The sequence below is a fragment of the Xenopus laevis genome, chromosome 7L (assembly GCF_017654675.1).
Source record: "Xenopus laevis strain J_2021 chromosome 7L, Xenopus_laevis_v10.1, whole genome shotgun sequence".
NCBI lineage: Eukaryota > Metazoa > Chordata > Amphibia > Anura > Pipidae > Xenopus > Xenopus laevis.
In genome coordinates, this window is record NC_054383.1 from 122,136,371 (window position 1) to 122,162,787 (window position 26,417).

Sequence of the window (26,417 nt, forward strand, 5' to 3'; positions counted from 1 at the left end):
GACTGAAATGAATGTTGCTTTGTGCCTCAGTGCTCCATCTGTATCTGATATAAAAGTGCACAAAACCTCTTTTAAAGGAGAACGAAACCCTTAAAATGAATATGGTTAAAAATGTCATATTTTACATACTCAATTTATTACACCAGCCTAAAGTTTCAGCTTGTCAATAGCAGCAATGATCCAGGACTTCAAACTTGTCACAGGGGGTCACCATCTTGGAAAGTGTCTGTGACACTCACATGCTCAGTGGGCTCTGATTGGCTGTTGAGAAGCTAAGCTTAGGGCTCGTCACTAATTATCCAGCAGAAAATGAGCTTCCCCTGTAATATAAGCTGATGCTACAGGGCTGATTATTAAATTCTGATGCTAATTGCACTGGTTTCTGTGCTGCCATGTAGTAATTATCTGTATTAATTACTAATCAGCCTTATATTGTGACATTTCTATTCTATGTGTACTGTATATTGTGAGTGGGTCCCTAAGCTCAGTAAGTGACAGCAGCACAGAGCATGTGCAGTGAATCAGCAGAAAAGAAGATGGGGAGCTACTGGGGCATCTTTGGAGACACAGATCTTTACTGCTAAAGGGCTGTGGTTGCCTTGGACTGATACTGAATTCCAAAACATAATATACAACATTTCTAGCTACTTCTTTAGTTAGGCTTTAGTTCTCCTTTAAAGGGCAGTTACAATCAGCAGCTCCTACCACAGGGGCCACCACACTCCCTTTGGGGCCCCCGTTGTCCTGTCCATTCACCCACCACCAGCCCCACCCACGCATTCCTTATACTTACTATTGCAGCTATCAGGGGAGCAACAGTAGAAGGCAGGTAGAGATTGGGTCGTTGACCAGGGTCCACCAGGTTTTTTTCCTGGTGTCCCACCAGCCCAGTCCAAATCAGTCAGTGGCTTTGTTCAGTCAGTTGCAAATAGCAATCAAAGCAATAATTGAATTGGTTCCCATTGGATACAGCCCAGGTAACAATTTGCCAGCTGTTGCTGTTAGTATTAGATAGGTGTAGACTTTTGATTGTCCCACTCAACATAAATTAACAGATTTGCTTTTTTAGCTCCCACTGTGTGTAGTTGTACACTGATTACTTTGTCCACAAAGTGAATTACCTTTCACTAAGGGCACCCTGCTATCATAAATAACTGGGGAAGCCACTTCTGCACCCGCTGTGAGACTGGAGGGACTATTGGCAGCTTGTTATACTACTGTACATAACATTTCTTCCTTTAGACTTTCAGCCTTTGGATTCTTTTTGTGTAGGATATATCAGATTCATGTTAGTTACAGTTAAATCCCTCCTGGGAACAAAGACGGAATCTCAAACCATTTGCGCATCTCTTCCTGTTGTTTACCGTTCCCACTTCTTCCCACCTACAGTATTGATAGTCAAGAAAGGACGAGAGGGAGAAGCACGGTAAAGATGACATTTCGGAAAAGCTATTTTCCAAATACTATTCCGTCAAGCCTGTGAACAAGATAATAGTTATGTACTGTAAATGACCATCATTATTTGCAAATTATAAATGCACAACTTTTTGCCATCTCATTACAAAGAGGTGTAGAAACATTGGGAAACTGATTTTTGGCAGTGCCGTGTCCATATTTTCCCCCCACATCCCATCCCTGTATAGCTTAAAGGAATAGGAAAGGTGAAATCAAATTCTAGGCATCCCCCCAGTGTTAATAATCACTTCCCTTATAACTAGTGGCGGCGAATATGTGCTCCGAAATTCACAAAACGGCGAAAAATTCACGAACCACTAGTGATGGGCCAGGCGCGAATTTGCACGATTTGCCGCCAGCGAATAAATTTGCAAAACGCCCGCGAAAATTCGAGGCTTCAAAAACGGCGCTGGCGTAAAAAACGAGATGCCGGTGGCATTTCGCGAATTTTTCACCGTTTCGCAAATTTCGGGCGAAATCCGCAAATTTTCCGGTGAAGTGGAACGGCGCAAATTCGCCCATCACTACGTACCACATTGAAGTCAATTAGCGTCAAATAGTTTTGACTATTTCGTCCAAATGCATTAAAGTCAATGGGCATCCAAATCATTTTAAGGCAAGCCAATTATTTTGTGTGTGCCAATTTTGATGGAAATGCAGAAATTTGCCACAAATTTGTGTCTGGCGAATTTACTTGCCCATCACTACTTATAACCTGGCCCGGTGTTCCTGTTTCCAGAAAACTGAGCGAGCACCACAGAACGTTCTTCTTGCTGCTTCTTCCTTCTTCTTAGTAAGTGTACATCAATTAATTTTTCAGGTTTAGATCCCGTTTAATATCTATTTTTTGTTGCCTGAGGTACATGAAGGTGGGTACCAGGAAAATTGTGCATACTTAGTGGGATTCAATGAGGAGGCTGCACTTGAGTTGTTAGGTATCCCCAATGAACACTATAAATTACTTTACCATTGCTGAGCACTTCATTTCCAAGATGGCGGTACCCATGGCGGCATAGTGATGCCATTGCGTTTTGCCACTAAATTAAAAATAAAAAGATGCCGGAGTTAAGGGTTCAATGCCCCGAATAAAGGTCTTTCCTGGTTGCTCCTAAATTGTTATTTTGACTTGATCCTTCAGTTGCTTACCTCCTGCCTTGATTCTGACTGTGCTATTCGCTGCTTGCCCTGGAGATGACTACAAACTTTCTAAACCCTTCGGATACCGAGAATTGGACTGTATACAGCTTCCTCCTTGGTCTTAATCCAACCTATTAGACCTGCGGGAAACTTGATATCATGGAATTCTGCAGTGCCGTCTGTAATCATTTCCTAGGACCACTTGCAGCTGTCAGGGCCCAGGACGGTGGGGTAAAATGTAAGTAAAAGGGGTGCCTATAGGGCCACTAGGGTCCCCAAGTGAATAACACTTTCCTTTGTGAACTACAGATTGAAGTTTACTACTTCAGAGGAACAGAAGAACATCAGGTTACGTTAAAAATTGAAGAACCTACCTGATTACAAGTCCCAAATTCATTGCTTGAGTTTTGTGCCCCTTAGTGCTCTAGCACTTTCACCAGGGGCAATGGTAAATTAGGTTTTTCTAAGATTTCTTTCCCCTTTAATTCTTGTGGATTTCAATTTATAACTTTTAAGGGACAGACAAAACACAGAACTAATTTTTCAAGCAAATTACATTTTGGTATTTCAAAGGGTATTCTATGGGGTGACAGCATAATTTTAATTGGTATAATTGCCTCTTTATAGTGATGTAGTCATTTGTGTCCTGAGTTCCATTCTTATGCTACATGGGGACTTGCCCGAAGGTTAGCAGAGTTGCCTTTGCAAGAGAGCCCTCGTTGCCTTCTGCTTTATTCCAAGGAGAATCTCTTGGCTGGGACTGTGGAACTGTATAGAATCATTTCAATGATTTATCTGTAGGAAACTATTCTTTGTTTTCTACAATTCCTCCTCAGTGCCTTGCTATTTTTAACTTGCTATCACTGGCCTACATTTTCCTGTAATTTTTTCATGATAGTTTTGTTCTACCACTGAAGGTATGCTTTTTTTCTCTTGGTAATTTTCATGTTTTTGTAACAGCTAATTATGCTCACGCTGTATTTCTGTTCCTATGCGTATTATTAGATACACTGAAGACTTGGCCATGTTTTTTTCTAGTAGGCCCCAAATATGTATGTATTATTAGAGGTTAAGGGGACATATAAATCTATACAGATGGTTAATGCTTGAGTGGTTGTACTGTAATAAAGGTTTTCGTGACCAATCAAGCATTGTCAGACTGGTCCACCGGGATCAGTGGCGTAACTAGAGTGCGCCGGCCCCAACAGCAAAAAAAAACTTCAGAGGGGCCCAGCGCACTCCGATCCCCATTCTCCCACCCACTTCCTCTGCCCCTCCCCCACCCCGACTCCACCCACGTCCCATCCGACTTCCTTGCCGGTAAGAGAGAGAATTGCAGACAAAGGCATGTGCTTATAGTAACTACTATACGCTCAACACAGTAGGCAGGCAATGGCCATGGAAAGCCCATGTGATGTCACTGCTTATAGATTAAACCAGAAAGTAATGAATGGCGTACTGTCTCCATCTGTTTCATTTCCATTGCTGGATAAATGCCATTGGCATTGGCAACTCATCCTTCTGCTGGAGACAAGTAATAAATTAGAAGATGGCTTTGTTTTAGCTGACACTAACTTGCCTGCCATAAACCTAGCTAAAGCCATGTGAATAGGCATTTTTACAGACTTCTTTTAGGTTGTTTTTCACTTCTAATCTAGGCAGCTGTGTGCCCATAAAAATTTGTTTATAGGCTCTAAGTGATGATAATTTAATTGCTGTTGACCTGGTAAATTTTAACTGTTTTAGAGGACATGCAGTTAATATTTTTATGCAAAATATGTCACATTTTAGGATCCATTAGCAGCTCATGAATGCATGTAAATCCTTGATAAACACTTGTCCTGCTTTACAGTCATTGTCAGACTGGCCCAGCGGGACACCGGGGAAAAACCTGACCCTCATGGGCCCCCACTGGGCCAGACCCCCTCTCCCCATATTGGGATTCCCGAAAAAAAAATGACGGCGCCGCCTGCGCATGCGAGTTGCGCCGAGTGAGTCTTCATGCGTGCCTCATAGAAGAGGGTGGGCTGGGAGGCTGGAGGGGGACCCTGGACAGCAGTCCCGGTGGGCCCCTCCAGTCCGACCCTGTTTACAATATCTTTGCATTGAAGTTTGGGTTTATAGTGTTATTGCTCATCAGACCAGACACATAGAGGACATGTGCATTCTGAGATAACATGATTTCAAGATAGAGTTGGTGAAGCATAGTACAGGTTCATTGGCATTAGTGAAGTCCAGATATTGCTGGACTTAGAACCTTGGCCTGGCCTGTCTATCACATGATAAAGTGCTACACAGTAGTAATACACAAGTTCGTTAAAAAATGTAAAAACCAGTGGTTCATGACGAAGGGAAAAAATGCTCTTGTTTGCTCGAGAACAGAATTTGGTATTGAGAGTTTCCATGGATGACAGACATCCAGCAGATACTTAGCTGCTCTGAATATAACAACTTAGTGAGAGTTGTTTATGGACATTCTGACTTTATGTTTATTGTACACAGTACTAAGACACAAGCTTAAGATTAAAGAATTATAGTGCACATGTCTAATTTGCAGCTTTCCACTTGATTCTCTCCAAGTTCCAGCATCATTTAACAGGGAGTTGTAGTCCATAAACAGCTGCAGATCTGCCATGAATCTCAGACAGAAGCATAAGTATAGCTGCCCCATCTATACCTCTCGGTCCCCAAAAAGCAAAAAGATTTATGTCTCATTCTCCACTGCCGGCTCTGACTCTTGAAACATTGACAATAAAAGCCTTCAGCCAAGACTCCAGTTCCAACAACGCCTTGCATGCTTCTTCACAGGTCTGTTAATTATATTCTAGCACATTGTTTCAAGGGTAAGAACGATCAGTGCAGAGAATATAAGGAGACAGACAAATCCTTTTTTTCACTATCATGTTCTAATAACAAACCATTGAGAAATCGTAATTAATGTATAAATGGGAAGTTACTTAGGAATACATATTTTGGAAGGGGTTGGAAGTGTTCAATATTCAATCCAAATATTTTATTATTTTGTAGAGGCACTAGGGCCTATTTAACATGATCCAAAACACATTTTGCTAGAGCACCAAGGGGTGAAAAATCATCAAGTTATTAGGATGGTGATTGTTCAGTTCAAACAGTACCAAAGATTTTGGCCTTGTGTTTTGGATTATTCTCCTAATAAAAGATGAACTTTTGCCCAAGCTTGCCTACAGCAGGTTCTCTTGCACTATTTCCATTTAGCACCATCCATTCTTTTTTATAGGAGAAGGAAAGTTAAAATCATTTTTGAATCCTGAAACTAGTGAATCTTGTCACTTACCTGTGACCCTAGGTTGATGCTTCTCGTCTTCTGAAAACATACCAGGCCAGGGTACTGCTTGTACCGCCATCTTTTTTCTTCTCCCAGGCATCCCCTTTGGCAATACTGGGGGGAATGTACAAAAATCTTAGGGAAAGTACTGTAGTGTGCACATGATCAGAGGATGCCTGGAAGAATGTGCGGTTTGCAGACCAGAGAGCAGTAATCTGGGGCTTGTGCGTTATTTTGAAGAAAAAGGGAACCATCCTGGGGTAACAGGTATGCAACTAGGAACACAGGGCATGCATGCAGAACTTAGCACCACCCAGTGATTTTAACTTTTCTTCTCCTTTAACAAGATGATGAGACCCTGCTGATGAATAGCTACCCCACAATGGGAGCTGGAGGTGCAATTAGGGCAAACTTGGCATGGCCAGGGTGTTTTATGGGCATGGGCAAAAATCTCCTCCATTGACATCTGCACCCACAGCCCACGTGAACATAATTGAAAATGAAATAATGAACACTGGTTGGTGATAATTTGCAATGAAGTTCTTTGGTCTCAAAGGAAAAATTCACCAATTTGGAGAAGAGGTCCAAGTCCTGAACCTTCTGGTGAGGGTAGAGTAGAAAAAAGGAGCAGGCACTTCCAAAGACTAATCTTCCAGACAGACTTGTCAAATAAAAGGTATTTTTTCACAATACACTAGTATACAGCCTTACACGTTTCGTATCATTGAGATTCTTAATCATAGGCGTTTGGCCCATAAATAAGTATCTGAATGATACGAAACGTGTAAGGTTATATCCTAGTGTACTGTAATAAAATGCCTTTTATTTGACAAGTCTGTTTGGAAGATTGGCCTTTGGAAGTGCCTGCTCCTTTTTTCTACTCAATTATTTAAAATGGAGCACAGTTATCCTTAATATTTTTGAAGTCTGCCCAGTGCAGCTCAGTCATTGGCATCATGCCTGGTCTTCTGTATGCAAGTGATGTTTGTGCCCTATTCTTTTGGCACAACTGAACTGTAGCAATCAGGGTCAGAACTAGGGGTAGGCAGAAGAGGCACGTGCCTAGGGTGCAATCAAGTGGGGGCGCCAAGCATGTACCTCTTTCTTCAGCCTACCCCTTGTCCGGACCCTTTCTCTTCCACCGGCGCTCTCTTCCCCCTTCACAAATTAAAGTATTTCTGGGATGCACATGCATGCGCAGTTTATGACACACGCAGTTGCTGACGCACGCAGTTCCTGACGCATGCGCACTCGAAGTCCTGCCCACAAGGTGTGAAGAGGGCTGCCAGGTTGCCTTGGGCGCTCGGCTGCCTTTTCCCGGCCCTGGTGGCAATTGACGCAAGGTGCTGAGGGAACCCTAGAGCTATTGCCTGGTCCGGAATTGGCAGAAGCCCAAGGGTTCTCCTGCATCAGTAGGTTCAGCACTCAATTCAGTACAAAATTCTGCATGTCAACAATCGCAAGTACCACATTTTGGTTTTAGATGTGCGGGGACTGCAACCGTATTTGTGAACATACATGAACCCTAGAGAATAGGTGTAGGATTTGTAAAATTAGAAAATTGCTCAAGAGTTTGAATACTTTTGCATAGCCTACATACATATATAATATATATACACACATGCATCCTATGGCTTCTATTGCATTGTGTTACTATACTATGATAATTGAGTAATGGCTTCCTTTAGCTGCGTTATTATCTGTTGCCATGACAATGCCCTAAAACAAACGGCTCCTTTTGTCTTGTAGAGTCTGGTCTTTGAAGGGTAAGTTCAGAAAAGGACAATATTCCTTCATATTTTTCATTTATTTCCTCCAAACGATCAGTAAAGTATAAGAAGATTGCATACTGTGCTCAAATCTTTCCTAATCCATTGTAAAAGGAGATCTGTGGGAGCTACCATATTGGTTGCCTCAGAGGAGGAATTTTATAATTGGTCATAAGCAGTCATCCTCTGTTCTCTAGCTCTCTATGAGAAATACTTCAGAAGAGGAAAGCATTCTTGGAGCTCCTATTTATTCATGTAAATAACCCGAAAATCCTCTTATTTCAGTTTTGATAAAAAGTGAAATTCCTCAGTCGATCTACATATCTAGGCTCGCCATAGAATGATTATTTCTGATTGGATCTTTTTTTCATAGCATTACAGTGTCCCCAGAAAACAAACATATTTAATTCTTGTTATTGCCCGCTATAATAGATGTGATTGCTGAAATTCCTTAATGCTTTATAGTGTTAATGAAGTGATTATACTGTTATTACCTGATACAACCTAGTTTTATGCACTGTCATTTTTTTCACATTATATAATGCTAAACAGTATGGAAATTATGTATAAATATAGGTTGCATGGCTTCTTCATCCCCCCTCCCCATCTGTAGTCCATTTCACTGATTCCCTCCTCCTCCTCCTCGGTTCCTTTATTTAGCAGTTTTCTCTCCGCTGATTTCTAGTTTGTACAAAGGTGACAGTCCCTCTTAAACCACTTTTGGAATCTGCCACACGTTTCCATGGCAATGCAGGATATAAATATGCTCCAAAGCTCTTTCACCGCACAACTCCACTGTTTTGTATATTCCCATGGAGTTGTAAATTGAGGAAAGAATGGAAGGAAATCCCACGGTGGAGACCAAATCCCCCTCACGGTCAATCCATCGAACCCACCTGCAAAAGACACACTTCTCCTGTAAAATCTTATTAGCAAGGTGTTTTCCCCTTTGGTGCTTTAAGGGCTTCAATAAAGCAATAAATATAAACCAGTCTCTCAGTTTATAGAAACACAATCTATTTTATTTCATTTCTAGGCACCAAATAAATTGCCTATGACCTGATTAGCAATTGGTCTTTCCAATCTGGCCTTAGATAGATCTATTGAAGCCTAGAACTTTGTTAGTATAAATCACAGGGTCTTGGAAATAACACTCGGAGATAAAGGGGGAGTGAGAGTGTCAACCTGTAGCCAATCAAATCCTCGGGATGTCCATCCAAACGTTTAGCCCATGAGGAAATGAGAATTTGTTCACTGAAATTGTTTACAGAATAGGAAGAAGAAATCTTGAAATCGTCATTATGGACTTTCAATTAAATTAACGTGTAGTTAAGATACCATTGCCATACAAGTTTCTAAATATTAAGGGGCGCATTTACTATGGGTCGAAGTAAAATCCTTCAACTTCGAATATGGAAGTCGAAGGATTTACCGCATTTCCTTCGTTCGTACGATCGAAGGAAAAATAGTTTGATCGAACGATTAAACTCATCGATCGAACGATTAAATCCATCGATCGAACGATTTTCCTTCGATCCCAAATAGGTAGGAAAGCCTATGGGGACCTTCCCCATAGGCTAACATTTGTGCTCGGTAGGTTTTAGGTGGCGAAGTGGATGGTCGAAGTTTTTTTTTAAAAAGACAGTACTTCGACTATCGAATGGTCGACTAGTTGTACGATTTTTAGTTCGAATCGTTCAATTCGTAGTCGAAGTCGTAGTCGAAGGTCGAAGTAGCCAATTCGATGGTCGAAGTAGACAAAAAAATACTTCGAAATTTGAAGTATTTTTTATTCTAATCCTTCACTCAAGCTAAGTAAATGTGCCCCCACGGGTTGCACTGGCAGCTGCTTGATGGTGGGTGCATGTTCTGGCTAGCAGTTGTATGGGCTGACTGGCTGGCAGCCATGAGTGCAGTTAAGAAACTGTATTCTTGTGTATAAAGGAATGCAGAAAAACATTAGGTTGGTATTAGCTTGGTTGTAAATGTATATATTGAGGTTCATGAACATTGAGAAGTGTCTTCATGGAGATGGACTAGAAGATGATGTGCAAGGTGGCAATCTGGGCAGCTAAGTGGCAAATGAGATTCAATGTTGATAAATGTAAAGTCCTGCACCTGAGATGTAAAAATATCCAAGCCACTTATACCCTTAATGGGACTGCACTAGGCAAATCCATAATGGATAATGGAAATTATCTTTATTTTACATTCTGTCTAAAAGATAAAGCTTATGGCCAGCTGTCCCATTTATATTTAAAAAAAAAATTAAAAAAGCATGTAAGAATATGTCTTAAACATCCAACCAGCTTGTTAGGTTTTAACTGCCCCATATTAGTAGATATGAACATAAAACACACAATGACATTGGTGGTTTGGGGGAAATTCCAAACCACTTTGCAAGCAGATCTTATGGGGCAATTATTTTAAAGGAACTTGTATCTTATGGAAGGGGATTCAATGCAGCTTAGCAAGACCCATTGTTATGTCTCCATATCATCAGCATGAACATGATTACTAAGATGCTTCTTCTACCATATAACTGGTGGAATCCAGAGACTAATTTTAGTTCTGCTGTAAGATGTAAGGATGTGCCTGCAAGTGTTAATGCATACTGACAGAGCTACATCTTCTTGCTTCCCATCACATTAGTCCTTGGACATGCTTTATAAGTGGGAATATCATCTTTATATCTCTTTCCAGTTACAGTGCCTTGGGTATGATTAACAATGTTCCTTTCTTACTAAACGTGCACATCAGAGCCTTAGTAATAAAGTGTTTTTGGATCAACGCATTTGGCAGAACGATTCTGCATCCCGTTGTAGTGCGCTAGTTGGTACAAAGAGTCAGACATTGGCATCATACACTTAGCATCATCCCCCGCAGAGATGGGTTATTAGCCTGATGTGCCAATTAACGAGGGCTGGGACAAGCTGCAGGGGAGACTGGATTTAAGATGATGCGCCAAAAAGTACGTTGAGGAAGTCCATTTGTAGCAAATAGCATTTCTCCACTTACTGTTCATTTCTTTAGACAGGTTTCCTGCAAATTGGTGCTAAAATATCATTTTGGCAGCAAGCATAACCCAGACAGATCAGGTCCAGCTTCCTGCTGAGGTTTCTATTTCATGTGTTGACAAGTTGTTCCCATATAGAACAGAATGAAGTCATTGCTCCATAATTATATTCCAACGTGTGCCTATTCACGCATGCCCTTGTCCTGTGAACTAATACAACTCTATTTAGAAAGCTGAGCTGAAATTGCAAATTGTTTTGGTTGCATCCAGCGTGAAAGAATGTTAATTAGGTCCACACTCATTTCGTGCCCAGAGCGTATTGTAGCCTTAAGCACTGCTGTAGCCAGAAATGAATCAGAAAGTCACATTATGAACACTTAAATGGAAAATGGCACATCAGCCTTACCTGGAAACACTTGCTTGGAAATAACAAGGCTGTGTCCTTAGCAAGTATAGGACATCTTTGACACTTATTATCAATTCCAAAGTACACTGGTAAAGTGGTATAATTAGGACCTGATGGGCCAAATTTGGTCTTTCTCACCCCAAGCCAGTGTCATGCCTATGCTAGCATTATTCCCTCCACCTGTCTATTCAGTACAGAAATATGATCAGTTTATCATCACAACATCAAGTAACATATCATGTGGAGATCCAGCAGGACAATCACAACAGAAAAAGTGGGTGCCACAAATAACTAGATAACTCACCATGTTAAGGCAGTGGTCCAGGTTCACCATCGGAGAGCGTAAAAGCAATCAGCAATACAGACAAACAAGGGCTCCAGGCACTCTAGGAAATCTAATGTGCCACAAGTATAAAGTAAAAATTAAGCATCTCCATATATAGGGTACGAAACTCATAGGTCCAATTAGGGTTGCCACCTGTCCGGATGACAGCCCGGTTTTTGGAAGGGCTGCCCTGGTGAAAAGTTCCTGACCTGAATTCCAAATTAGGAAATCTGGACAGGACATTAGTCCCGCCCCCCGACTTCACCCGCCCCCGACATCACCAGCCCATCCATCGATGGGGGGTCACCCCCAACGTTATCAGCCCACCCCCAGGTTCACTGCCCCGCTCCCTGCCCGTTTTCTACAAAAAAAGGTGGCAGCACTAGGTCCAATGGAGATGTTTACTTTTTAATTCAATTAAAATAAACAGTGCTTTTACTTTATACTTGTGGCCCTGTGGATTTCCTAGAGTGCTTTGAGGCCCCATTTATCAAGCAGGACAACAATGTATATCTGGCAGTAAGTCTGGATGAAGACCTGTTGTAATGGAGAGAAGATCCCCTTTTATTTGTGCACTTTTCGACAAACCTTCTTGCTCACTACTGGCTCTGATCCAGGTATAGGTACAAGCAAGGCTGCTTTAAAATACCAGAGTCTTCACCACTGCTCCAAGACATTTATAGTAGAACTACTCTCAATGAGGTAATAGAGAATACAATTATGTGTATGTAGATTCCTCCATGAGTCCCCCTGACTTAAATGGATTCTGGTCTCAAGCTAGCATTGTTCACTAGTAACCTGAGCAGAGCCACCTCTTTGGCTGTAAGAGCAGTTCTTTGTTTTTCTGCATTGTGGAGCAATATCTCTATGCTCTCCCAACAGTAACTCCCTTTCACTCCTGTACTTGTATGTTCTCATGTCATACGTTCCCAGGTCTTTAAAACGTTGTGATTCTTTTGTTTGGGGTTCTGACTCTTTGTATCAGTGATAGGAGCAGATAAATGGTGATCAAGAATACCAACTTATTAAAGATATGTTTTGAATGGTGATTATGCCAAGATCTTCCAGCTGATAGAAGCATATTGCAGAGATAGCACAATCAAAAATTATTGTAGATAAAATGATGGGCCTTCAGTTTTGGTGGGCCCTGGGCAATTGCTCCTTTTTCCCATTAATTAAAAGATCCCTGGGTTGGGAATTATGAAATCTGAACAATGTTTCTAACATATGGGATTGAATGAGCCTTATTTCCTCTTGTTCAATAATAATAATAATAATCGGGGCCAAATGAACGAGCAGATCTTGTCTAATGCCATCTCTGATAATCCTTTTACAAGAGCACTGGTTGGGTGGTTGAGCAGATGGCGGGGTAGTCTGGAATAACTGGAGATGTGTTTGCTTCAGAAGAACCAGAATAATGGAAGAGAGTAAGCTAAGGCTTTCAGGCACATCCCCTTAGCTTGCGGAAAAATGATATACTGTTACATCTAACATATGTATTCTGCTGCGCTAGGCACAATAGAAAGAAAGGAATATATTTGGAGATGGTATTCCTCCAAGTTTTATTTTCACATTGCCTATTTTAAAAAACAAGACATAGTAATATCCTCAGTTAAGAAAGATCCTTGGGATAATGTTTCGTTGTTGCCAGAAAAGAAAGAATTAAACACGCTTAAAACTTGCTTTGAGTTAAGCGCTAGCCAGGGATTGGACTCCCTAAAGCAAATATCATTTTGATATATACCCCACAGAGGATTCAAATATCATGCAGCTCTGTAACCAGAACAATATCAAAAGCCAACTGCAAATCATAAAGAGCTGTTTTAAAGATATTTTTCTTATGAATATTTTAACCAGAGAAGCCATTATTGTATTACTGTATAATTACAGCTATAGCTACAACAGTCAAAACGGTGAAGGCTTTGTAAACAGGTTCTGTAGTCAGAAATATGCAAACTTGCTTTTCTACTATAGAGCAAAATAAGCATTTTAGAATACAGACCAATTTTTGATCTATACCATAAAAATAGAGCTGCTTATTCTCTCCTGCATGTTAAATAAGAAGGCGCTCCAGTTCTCTTTCTAGAGGGTCGGCGCTTCTCTCTTTTGAGCCCAATGGCATGAAATGCGTAGGCCTTTCTCTGGAAAAAAACTATTTCCCATTGGCTTCTGCTTTGCTCAGTAGACCAGCAGTCTTTCTTGTTTTAACATGTACTGTAGTTTGAAATGGTAGAGAACAAAAAGTTAAAGGAAAACTATACCCACAAAATGAACACTTAAGCGATAGATAGTTTATATCAAATTAAGTGGCATATTAAAGAATCTTACCAACCTGGTATATATATTTAAGTAAATCTTGCCTTGAACCACCATTTTGTGATGGTCTGTGTGCTGCCTCAGAGATCACCTGACCAGAAATATTGCAGCTCTAACTGTAACAGGAAGAAGTGTGGAAGCAAAAGACAGAACTCTGTCTGGTAATTGGCTTAGGGGACCTAACAAGTATAGTTTGTTGGTTTGTTTATGTGCACTGTGAATCATAAGATCCCAGGGGGTGGCCCTTATTTTTTAAAACGGCAATTTTCTATTTATGATTACCCAATGGCACATACTACTAGAAAAGTATATTATTATGAAAATGGTTTATTTACATGAAGCAGGGTTTTACATATGAGCTGTTTTATGCAATATCTTTTTATAGAGACCTACTGTACATTGTTTGGGGGGTATAGTTTTCCTTTAATGTATAATGAAAAGTTTCTTATTTTACTGTAGGATAGCTACAGTTTCTGTTGAAAATATGAAAAATTAAAGGATACCTTTACTATAGGTAAGGTGCAAGTGCTAGGGTGCTGATGGATGTAAAACTGTAATCCTTAGCACACCATACATTAAGCACGTGCCCCATACTCATAGTGCATTGCAATCTGTGCCTTGTATCACATTGAAAATCTGGTGCAAGGCACTGAGCAGAGGGCGCAGTGAAGCGAGGGAGCTATTTATTTAGCACCTTCTCATTTGAAAGCTGGAAAGAGTCAGAAGAAAAAGACAAAAAATCAAAGCCAACCGAGAAGTTGCTTAGAATTAGCCATTCTATAATATACTAACAGTTAATGTAGAGGTGAACCACCCCTTAAAGGTGCATGTTGGGCCAATTTGGTTTAAACTTTTGCACCAGGTGGACCCTGGCCCTCATGGGCCCCCGCCGGACCAGACCTGCTCCCCGATCGGCTGCCCCCCCAAAAAACACTTATGCCCCATCGTGTTGGCGTTTGCACATGGTTGGAATGGTAGTTTCGAACCAGGGGCCCCTGGTGACTGCCTGGAGGGCCATTTATATTGCAGCCCTGGTTGACTCCCAATGCTTCCGTCTGATCCTGTTTTGCACCAAAATCTTCATAATATATGTTTCAAGGGCAGCTCCAGTCACCCCTGTTTTTTCAACTTTGGTACATTTTCCAGTAAACTTCAGTGCAGAAAGTAACATTTGGTGGAATGCAATTATGTATTGTGGGAAGTATGTTTTATAGGTAGGCACTTATAGATAGGTAGACTTCTGTCCTGTGCAAAAGTGCCACCCCCTGGACTTTTACTGGAAACTCACCTTTGGTAACGAAAGAACTTGGAAACATATGTTTAAATAAGGGTCATTGAATACATGGACAATATTATTTTTTTTCTTCTGACAGTCTCTGTGCCATTTGTACTCAATGTGGTCATACCATAACAATATTTCCTTTTTCCCCCAGTTTGCAGTTTTGTGGTTCATAAACGATGCCATGAATTTGTCACTTTTGAATGTCCAGGAGCTGGCAAAGGCCCACATTCAGATGTAAGTATAAAGCCTATATATATATACATACAGTATATCAATCTCACCACTGTCGGACTGGGACACCAGGGACCCACCCAAAAGCCTTTGACCCAGGGCCCACCAAAAAAACTTTAGTACTGAGAGTGGGCCCCTGGTCTTATTCTTCTTCTCCTCACTCAACCTCTATTCTCCTAGTCTCTTTTCTTTACATACTATAATTGATTATTCCTTCTATTTAGCCTCTTTTTCTCATATAAATAGGGAATGACTATGAAATCTGATAAATGATTAGCAGCAAAAGGGCCCACTGACTCCTGAGCCCACCGTGACTTTTCCTGGTATCCCTGTGGGCCAGTCCGACACTGAATCTCACAGATGAATGTTGCTGTTTTGAATATTTCTTTTCTCTTCCAGTTAAACAATAGCAATTATCATTTTCTTTTCAACATGAACAGAAGTAAGATTGCAATGTGCACAATGAAGGCACAATTATTCATATCAGTTTCTGTAAAAGTTCTCTGGTGCCGTTAAACACATAGGGGGTCATTTATCAAAATCCATATTTATCTCATTTTCTGAAATATACTCTGCCCAAATCCACACGGGTTTATTTTCTCTTATTTATCAATATATAATTCCAGTTTCTTACAAATTTGTCGGCTTTTCCACCTGAAAATTTTCCGATTTTGCCCGCAAACCATGAAATTAGTGCACGAAACCAGCGCAGATCAGATTAGCTTTGGGACTTCTCCCTTTGACTTATATACAACCTCGCCAGGTCTGATCCTCGGGGTATAATAAATCCCGAAAAATTATATATTTTTTTCACTAAAAATTTATTTTAAAATACATTTTTTTCGGATTTTAATTAATATTAAATAATTAATTAATTAATAAATATAGGATCCCTGTGCAAAAATGGCGCCTCCTGGTCATTGACCTATCTCCTAAAGCTACCATCTGTGAGCAGGGTCCAAAAGTGGGGTCCTTAGCATGGTGCCGGTTTACAACAAGGTCGGAGGCTGCAAAACCATTTCTAGTGAATGAAGTTAATGTTTGTTCAGTGGGTGACAGCACCAAAATAGAGCACTAGCAGTAGAGGTATGGTTACATTACGGGTCATTAATGAACACAAGTGCAACACGCAGAATACATTTGATGGTGCAAATAATCATTTTTACCCATAATGCAGTATTTTTGGGAATATAGGGAGGTATGAATTTTACATTGCATTTTGGGATGCACAATTGATGTAATATTGGGATTTATAACATCAAGTCTAGCTTCCAAACTGTCAACAAACCCAGGAATTAGATGGTGGTCACAACACAGGTGTTTACCAGAGTGCAAAGGGTTTAATGTTGCAGTGTAGCAATAAGGACGTCGGTTACCTCAGCTGAAAAAGGACACAATATTTAGAAATATATTCACATGATAATGTCATACAGAAGCCCATGGAACCTTTAGGCAACCTATTGACCAGTAAAGCACCCGCACCACATCTGAATAGACGATGAGTAAAAAGTAGCAATAAAAATAAATGTTGTAGCATTACAGAGCATTTGTTTTTAGATGGGGTCAGTGACCCCTATTTGAAATTTGGAAAGAGCAAGAAGCCTTTAAAGCTGGCGGTAGCTATTGACCTCCTCCTATAACATTTAAAGATTACATTTATTGCTCATAATTTGGTGATGAATGTGTTACATGAAAGGAGAGACCCAATGAACTAAACTCCAGCTTTGCATTAAGTACATATGATTATACATTGCTTGTATTGCTATGAAGTAATTGAACAAGGGACTAAATTGCTTAATTGTCATTGAACCCACATTTACGTCTGGATTTTCTCATTGGACTCTTTATACTGTAATATCGGCAGTGACCTAAGATGCCTCCTTGGTTTATGTTAATCTCTGCTGTTATTTCTTGGTCGTTCTTTAATTTTAAGCCTTTTTCTAATCCTTCCCTGGTGGCTGCTGTCCCATTTCTGAATTTTCATTATTAATGGTGGGACTGCCGCTCAGTTAATGCTGGTTCCCTGCACCAGTTTTATTTTGCCCTTGGCCTTATTGTAGGAAGGTGTGATATAAATGGAGAGGTGCCAGGTCGAAACTTTACAAAATTTTGGGAGGGAAATGGAAGCTATTAAGAAGGTACTACTTGAAATTAAATAGTAATAACATGTCAGGTTAGCTGTTAGGGAGATGAAGCAATGAACACAATTAGGATTTCTATAATGGAATCAGGTGCCACCTGCTGAAGAATTTACAGCGCTAATAGACAAGAACCAATAGTAAACCATTGACCATTTATTATGGTTAGTCTACTGCAAGTAAAGATGGCCATATTTAAAGCTGCTTATTCTGCCTTTCTGGAGTTGGCAGCTTGTTGATCAGTGCATGGAGCCTTCTGACGGGCCTGCCTGATATCTGGCTGATAATTGACCAAATATTGATAGGACAGGTTAAAAGATGGAGTCGAGTGGACCCATTAGTGTGAAGACCACAACGACTCGTTAATGCAGTCTTCACCATGATGGCCTGTATTTACAGTTGCTATTTGTAGAAAAGATATGTGCAAGGTAAACAAGCAAAAACCACATGCATTTCATATTAAAAATGAATCGGGATGTTTAGGCCCCACCTTTATCAGCCCTGACCACACCCAGTTATGCTCAGCCATAACCGTTATCCGTTTCGAGCCCCGCCTTCCTGTAAATCCTGCATTTCTGCACTGACAAGTCTAAATCAGGTGGAAGGTTGAAAATGTAGCCATGTTTCATAATGGACAGGACTCAAGAATTTTCATTCCCTTTACCATATGGTATAAGTATAGGGGAATTTCATCTTCTCAAAATGAGCTTAACATTCGCTTAAGCAAAATGAAAATCATGTTATATTTACTACCAATCTCTCTATATTACAAATACAAGGAGAATTTTTTTTAGGAAATCAAGGTAAAATTGACGTTCCTTAGCGTAAACACCACTTTTATGAGATTAATGCTGCAAGACCTTTCCAAATAGCTTCCTATGAATGGTTGATGCCACCTGTTTCTAGGAGTTTGAGATGATCCCTTTGGCAACCATGAATTGTACCAGTTGCACTGATTCCATTCAAGTTCCCGATCGGCACCAGAAATGTTTTCACGTCAACTTGCGTCACGTATTGCCATTTGAACCCAATCTCGGCGCAGGCTAATAAATTCTCTCATCTCTGTTCGTTTCCGATTTTCCGAGCCGAAGGTACTAAGCCTTGGCAGCAACAGCAAATGTTACCTTATGTTATAGGGATCCCTGCCAAAAAAATATAATATCATTTTTATCAACACAGGAAAGCATAATTACTGGCACATCACATAAATCTATCATGCCAGGGATTTCTGTAATAGAAAAGTATTTTTTAATGACTGCCTTCCAAGCATCCGTACTAAAAGGCATGTGGAAAAGCTCCCCTGAGCACCTTTGCAATCTATTATCATTTTATTTTCTCCCCCTGATATCGAGGAGTATTCTCTGAAGCTCCTATAGCGATTGGGGGTTGTTTTACTGTGCTGGGTTCTTGAAGAAAAGAGTAATGTTCCTGGGTTCAGCTTAACGTAACCTCCTGCTCCTTTCTTTTTTGGAATGTACATGTAAAGGTTGTTTATCCCATGTCTATAATAGGGTTTCACTAACTTTCTTTGTTAAATTGTCTCCTAAAACTACAGAACACACAAGGATAAAAAGTAGGGATGCACCGGATCCAGGATTCGGTTCGGGAGTCGGCCTTTTTCAGCAGGATTCGGATTCGCCCGAATCCATCTGCCCGGCCGAACCGAATCCGAATCCTAATTTACATATGCAAATTAGGGGTGGGGAGGGAAATCGCGTGACTTTTTGTAAGAAAGCAAGGAAGTAAAAAATGTTTTCCCCTTCCCACCCCTAATTTGCATATGCAAATTAGGGTTCAGATTCGGTTCGGTATTTGGCCAAATCTTTTGCGAACGATTCAGGGGTTCGGCCGAATCCAAAATAGTAGATTCGGTGCATCCCTAATAAAAAGTTGAATTTTTAAAAAAGGAAGAAAGAAAGAACCTTGTTTTTGACTGTATATTGCCTTTAGTGGTTATAAATAACCCCTACTTCTCTGGATGGTATATCAATTAACGTGAATAGATTACTTCTTCATCTCAATTCATTCACCACTTGATTGACAACGGTAATCTGGCCCTACACCCTGTGAGAAATAAATACAAAGTACTTGTGCTTAATTTTTACAACCAATATTGATTGTCGCTACACCGGCTCTGTGTGTTTTTTTAAATGGAATATTCTGGTGTTAAAACGTAAGACAATTGATTTTAATAGGGCGAGACACGACTCTTTTTGCTTTTATTAATTATTTCACTTCGGTGAATAGAGATTGCACTAATTTAAAAAAAAAAAAAAACAGTTATCTTTTCTACAACTTTATCTTAAATCTGTTTTCTCTCCAAGAACTGAAGGGTTTGCAGTTTTTTAGGGTTAAATAGCCTTTTCTACTAAGATAGAAAAGTTTTTAAAAAACGAGACCACAGCCCTCCAATTTTTGCCTTCTCCCACTTTGTGGTGCTCCTAGGGACCTAGAAAAAATACAGTTAGATTTCTTGGGAGCAACTCCACCAACTATCTTTTTTTTCAGTTCCTCACTTATTCTCAAGGAGCAGCTGGGCGAACCTCCAATTGAGAAACACTAGTTTTTTAATTTTTAACTGATGAAATCTCAGCACTGGTCACTTTTTGAAGTCATTTCATTAATTGCTATGACAAACGAATTAAAAGGTGTTTAATCAACTAATGCAGCAAAGGCACTTTATAATTGAATTGGATCAACTGTAATTAATCAATTAATTGATACAATATTAGGAATTTTAAAAATCAATTGTTTTACGTTTTAACACCAGAACATTCCATTTAAAAAAACACACAGAGCCAGTGTAGCGACAATCAATTTTTTATTGGTTGTAAAGCACTTTACATTTATTTATCACAGGGTGTAGGGCCAGATTACCGTTGTCAATCAAGTGGTGAATGAATTGAGATGAAGAAGTAATCCATTCAAGTTAATTGATATACCATCCAGAGAAGTGGGGGTTATTTATAAACACTAAAGGCAAAATACAGTCACAAACAAGGTTCTTTCTTTCTTCCTTTTTTTAAAAATATCCCATGTCTATGTCATATGTAGTTTCATTTGGGGTATCTTTCTAATCACTTGAGAAGGCAGTTTGAAAAGAATTCTCTCTGGCTTCTGCCCGCCTCTGGAACTTCCACGTCTGCCCAAAACTTCAAACACTCTCTAAATACCCTTTAGCCCAGCACTTCTATTTAGAGATCAGAGTCCAATCCACCTGTAACTTTGAAACTTTTCTCATAAACAGTTCAAGTTTAGTGTGGTGACTTCTTCTTAACAGGTATATTGTGGCATCATTCTTGCTTCTCACCTCTCCCTGACATTGAACAAAACTAAATGGTCAACCATTTCCTGTTCCTGTTTTCTTTATTCACTTTTCACTACCAACAACTTTATATTCCATAGTTTACATAGGACTCACTGCCACCTATTGGCCAAACTAATTATACATAAGAATTCACATTTGAACCCCTTACACACCCATCTCTGACACCATGAAATGGGGTGGGGCAGGTGTGCATCTATAAATAGATGCTGCTGGAAGAAGATGCCAGCATGGGGACCAACAATCTTAACCTGCAAACTGTGTGCTGATGTTTGGCTGGCCCGCATATCACTACACCACTGTTTCCCCAAATTATTGCTCATTGTGTGAAAGCCCAACCCCTTTTTGGGACTAATATTATTTTTAAAACACATCAGTTTCAACAATATGATTTCCCAATTCATTATAATAATGAGAGGAATGTTGTAAAACCACTATTTTCTATAAATTTACTATAGAGTGAATTCTTGTAGGGAACATATCTAAACATAGGAAATGTTCCCTTCAAAGAACTACAGACAAGATCATCCATTGCTGGTCAAACTAGTATACATACAGTGCAAACATTGACTCACAGTCATTGAACTGACCTATACAGGACACAACCACCTCTTGTAGCAAGAGCACAATCTCAGAGCCAGAGAATGCTAGCAGTAACAGACTTTGGAGCCCATTTACTTACAATAGAATTTAAATTTTTTCCATGAATCTCTAAAAATTTGTGTTTTTTTAAAAAAGCTCTATGAAGTGTAAAATTCATGAAAAACTTTAATACAAAACTTTGCCAAGTAAAAAATGAGATTCAGTGGGAGTCGCACTGATCCTATTGGACCGCTCTAAATCAATTTGGGCTTTTAGAGGTTTTTGTAATTTTTTTTGCTAGGAATTGTCTGAGTTTTTTATTTTTTAGTGCATCCTTCAGCATAATTTTCCATCCCTACTTTATTATTTTGGATTCTTTACTAAATCTAACAACATTCATAGTTTTAGGGGGTTATTTATCAAGGTCCGAATTTATCTCCAACTCAGATTGCCCGAATGGACCTGATTTATGAAGAAAAAAGCCAGAAAAAATAGGGTGGGGAAAACTTCAGAGCTTTCCCCGTAAAAACTCTGAATTGTTTGTGGTTTCTGTGCAAAAAACTCTGAAATCTCCAAAAAAGTTTTCAGAGTTTTTTGCGCAGAAACCAGGAACTCATCGGATATCTGTACGGACATCAGCACAGACACTGGTACCGTTCCCATTGATTTATACGGGACCTCGAGAGCTTTTAGATGCTGGGGTTTTGGATTCTGAGTTTTTAGACCATCGGACTTTAATAAATCACCAAAGATTCATAGTTTTTTTTTCCTCCAAAAACCACAAATTATTTGAGGTTTGAATATTCAGACCTTGATAAATAACCCCCTTAGAATTTGTGAATTTAGTCGTGGTATCAAAAAACCATTAAAACCATGTAAATGAGACTTGATAAATAAGTAGCTAAATCCCTGTTTAAAATGTATAGTGAAGCAGCAAAATTATTATCATCCAGTGTAGGACTGGAGGAGGCAAAATAATTTATTTTACCTGTGTAGCTCATCCCATCTATCTGGAAATTATACCAAGGAGTTTTGTTAATAAATAGGTATCCATAAATAGATACAGTAGAAACAGCACACCCCTACTTACCTTGTTAAGGAAGAATCTTCTATTTGTTCCTTTATTTAGCAGAGTCTCAGGGAGGAGAACATTTCCACCATTTAGCTCTTAGTTATGAATGCGGCACATGAAAGAGTGATTTATGTGAATCTCCTGCTTCAAAACAATGGCTTGATGTTGAAATGCTATTTATGTCCATTGCCCAATAACAGTAGATTGATTCAGGTGGAATTCATACTAGCTCTTGCTTTGATGCTACACATCACAGAGAAAAGAGTCTTTGCATCTGCGTCTTTGATCCAGCCTTTCTGTTTGAATATCATTTGGCCCCTGTGCTTTGTCCAAGAAACATGGCAGGCAGCTCCATTATGTAAAAACATATTTGGAAAGCGATGTAAAATATAAAATGGTACAAAAACAAAAACCTAGTAAAATATGGTGTAACATACTGGACTATTTAAAGCGCTCCATTGTAATCCTCATATGTATGGTAATTTCAGTAACATTAGGGGGTTATTTACTAAACCTCAATCTTTTCTGGTCAAGCTTTTTGGGGCAAAAACTAAAATTTTTCAAGATGGGTTATACCCAGATTCTGCAAAAAGCCCAAATCCAAAAACCCGACTTTTCGAACCTGCCGAGGTCATCTATAAGCCAATGGCAGATGTCCCTATTCCAATTTCAAAGTTCAGCCCAAAAATTCGGGATTTTCAGGTGATAACTTGAAAAAAATGTGCAATTCGAGAGTAAAGTCAGAAAAATTCGTATCATTCGGTTTTATGATTCAAATTAAGGAAAGATCCATCATTCAGAAAACACCAGGCATTGTGGATTACAGGTCCCATACCTATATGTTTGCCCTTAACCTTTGAAAAATTTATAGAAATGGTGTTCATTTCAATACGACTCTACATTTCTAAGCATACTCGGTAACAAATACAAACAGTTGAGTTTTTACATTTTTTTTCTGAAAATATAAGAAAACTCGATTGAATTTATTGGGATTCTTTTTTTTCTCGTTTTTTTTTTTCTTTAAAAATTCCAGTTCGAAAATGAGTAAATTATTAATAAATTAGCTAAACAGAATTTAAGCCTTTAATATCACAGGATGTAGTTTTCAACTAATCATAAAAGCATTAAATAAAACCAATAGGCTGGTTTTGCTGCCAATAAGGATTACTGTAATTATATCTTAGTTTCATGGTTCAAAGATGACACAGTTTTGTTAAAAATTCCCAGATATTGGCCTTGGTTACTAGAACCCTGGCCTTGAGGGTAGAGCCACCTGTTTGGCTGTCAGATCAGTTCTTTGTTTTTCTGTGCCGTGGAGCGATATTTCTATGCTCTCCCAATGGTAACTTCATTTTACTCCCATACTTGTATGTTCTCATGTCATACCCTGTGATTTTTTTTTTGTTCGGGGTTATAACTCTTTGTGAGTTCAGAATCCACGGCGATTGTGTCACATAAACTGTCTTATACTCCAAGTGATCTCTGGTTCCGGAATTTCTACAACAGCCCTATCTTGAACATGAACATCATGTTGGCATTTGGAGATCAACCGCATCTACTTCCTCTTGAGATATATTTAATTTCAAAGACCTAATTAATGAGAAGGACTCTTCTAAGAGTTTCTTAATTGCATCAGGTAATGAACTATATATATATTGTTAAAAAAAACACTTGTCTTGGATGCCCTCTGTTTCTAAATCTGTATGTAGTGTAGGTAAAAAGAGCTTCCTCTGAGGTTCTACCTGGGGGCCTGATGTGGTAGATTTAATTTGCATTAAAAGGAAACCAATTGGTTGGGCATTGCTGCACTAAGGGAAAAAATTAATTTCTAGCAAGTTAAAGTTAAAATATGCCTTGTCACTTTCATGTTCCAAAATTAGAATTTCTAAATGCAGAAGGTGTTCTTCGATTTTACAAAGCTGCAACAACCAGTGCTAATAAGAGAAGTAATAAGAGAAGTATTATTTTTTTTATACTACTGATGCAACACTACCTGGCTAAATGAAAGGGCACTTGTGCCTCCATCAATGCATTTGTCTAGTCACAGTATTTGAGGTTACCTATCATGGGAGACTTGTTTCCTTTACCGGAGGTGTGTACTAATATTTAATTCTGTTTTGTGCAAAAAAATGCTCATAGAGAGAAATTTGTCACCTGCACCAAAAGGGAGTTCCCAGTGTGTGGCCAAGTTTGGTGACACACATGTGCAAAATGAGTGTAATTCTCAGCTTGCTCATTGTGTGCACGCAAGGGACATAGGAGTGGTGGATGTGCCCAACCATTCTTAGGTCACATGCATGTGCAAAATGAGTGAACTGGGGCACTTGCACATTATATGTATTTCTGTACCCAGTTATGGGTGGATTAGCACTCGGGAGGTGCATTTTTTTGGAAAAAAACCAACTACAGGTATGGGATCTGTTATCTGGACACCCATTATCCAGAAAGCTCCTCAGTTTTTCTGGTCGAGGTTTTTAGGGGGAAAACTGAAATTTTATTTTAAATTTATCATACCCCAAAGCTGGTAAAAAGCCGAATCCGAAAATACGCCATCTCAAACCTGTCGAGGTCATATAAACGTTAATGGCAGATATCCCTAAAGCTGTTTCTTATCATTGTGATCTGCGCTGGATAATCTAAAAAAGTTGAGTTTTAGCAGCAAAAGTTTGATAAAATCGAGACTTCAAAGTATCAACCGTATGATACAAATTGACGTTCGATTTTGCCGCAAGATTTTACCACTCTGATTTTATTTTTTAGGAAAATCATTGATAAATGAGTTCTATATGTGGAAGGGAGTTTGGTTGACTTTGTTTTCATAAAAAACAAACAGATCAATTTGAGTTTTAGTAAATCAGCCACTAAAAAAAATTATTTAAACATTTTCTAAACGTCAAATGTAGCTAATTTTTTTCTGAAAACACAGTCGACTGAACTCCCTTCCACTAAATTATACACAAAACGTCACCAGAAAATTGAGAGTCAATTTGTATATTGCGATGAACCGCTCCAGAAACTCGTCTTTTTTGGATTTTTGGACAAAAACCCAAAGTTTTTCGGATTATCCAGCACAGATCACGATGTCAAGGAAGAACTTCAGGGACATCTGCCATTGACTTCTACATGACCTGGACAGGTTTGACATGGAGTATTATCGGATTTGGATTTTGAGCAGTTTTGGGGTATGATAAATCGCTAAAAATTTGCATTTTATTTTTCCACTAAAACGTCTAGTTTCCCCCCCTAATAATACTCGACCAGAAAAAATCAAGGTTTAAAGGGCATGTAAAGGCAAAAAAATAAAATCCCATTTTTACTTTCTTTAATGAAAAAAAAAAGAAACCTATCTCCAATATACTTTAATTAAAAAAGGTGTACCGTTTTTATAAGAAACCTGACTGTATGCAGTGAAATTCTCCCTTCATTTACTGCTGTGGATATGAATTGTCAGATGGTCCCTAACTGCTCTGCAGGGAAACAATCAGCAGGGGGGGCCGTCACTTTACTTCCCAGCCATGCAGAACTCAAGCAGCTTTGTTTGTTTACCTGTTTTGATAATTAATGACGATCCCTAAGCAGCCCAGACCACATTGAGCATGTGCACAGTCTTGGTCTTGTAAAGATGTATAACAATGTTACAAGATGGTGACCCCCTGTGGCCAACTTTGAAACATAAATCATTTGTTTGATTAGGCTTGTGGTGCAGTAAGTTTATGTTTAGTATACAAAATACAGCATTTCTAGTCTTATTCTATTTTAGACTTTCCTTGTCCTTTAAATAAACTCAAAATAAACTCAATAGTAACATTTTGATAAATTCGCAAATCTCACTGGTGAGGCAGATAGTTTGTGACTGTGCTAATGTTTCAGCCTGGTTTTATTGAACTAAAATAATAATACATTCTACTATGAAGGCTGAGTCTTATAGAGGCAATAAATGTGGATAAAAACCCAATTACAGAGTGTATTTACCATGTGACATTTGCAGCAGCTTGTTTTCTGTTGACACTGTGATCAGTTCTATTGACGGTCTGTCCTAGCAACTGGATCTCCCTGCAA

The 26,417-nt window shown here is 39.3% G+C and overlaps 1 protein-coding gene across 2 annotated transcripts in view; it reads left to right on the forward strand.

Annotated features, from left to right (window-relative positions):
- The window catches only part of LOC108696776 (protein kinase C gamma type), a 157,921-nt gene that overhangs the window by 51,529 nt on the left and 79,975 nt on the right, over nt 1–26,417 (forward strand). For both annotated transcript variants that reach the window (XM_018226413.2, XM_018226412.2), the window contains exon 3: nt 15,162–15,244. In XM_018226413.2, the coding sequence (XP_018081902.1) occupies nt 15,162–15,244 (83 nt within the window). The remainder of the gene's footprint in view (nt 1–15,161; nt 15,245–26,417) is intronic.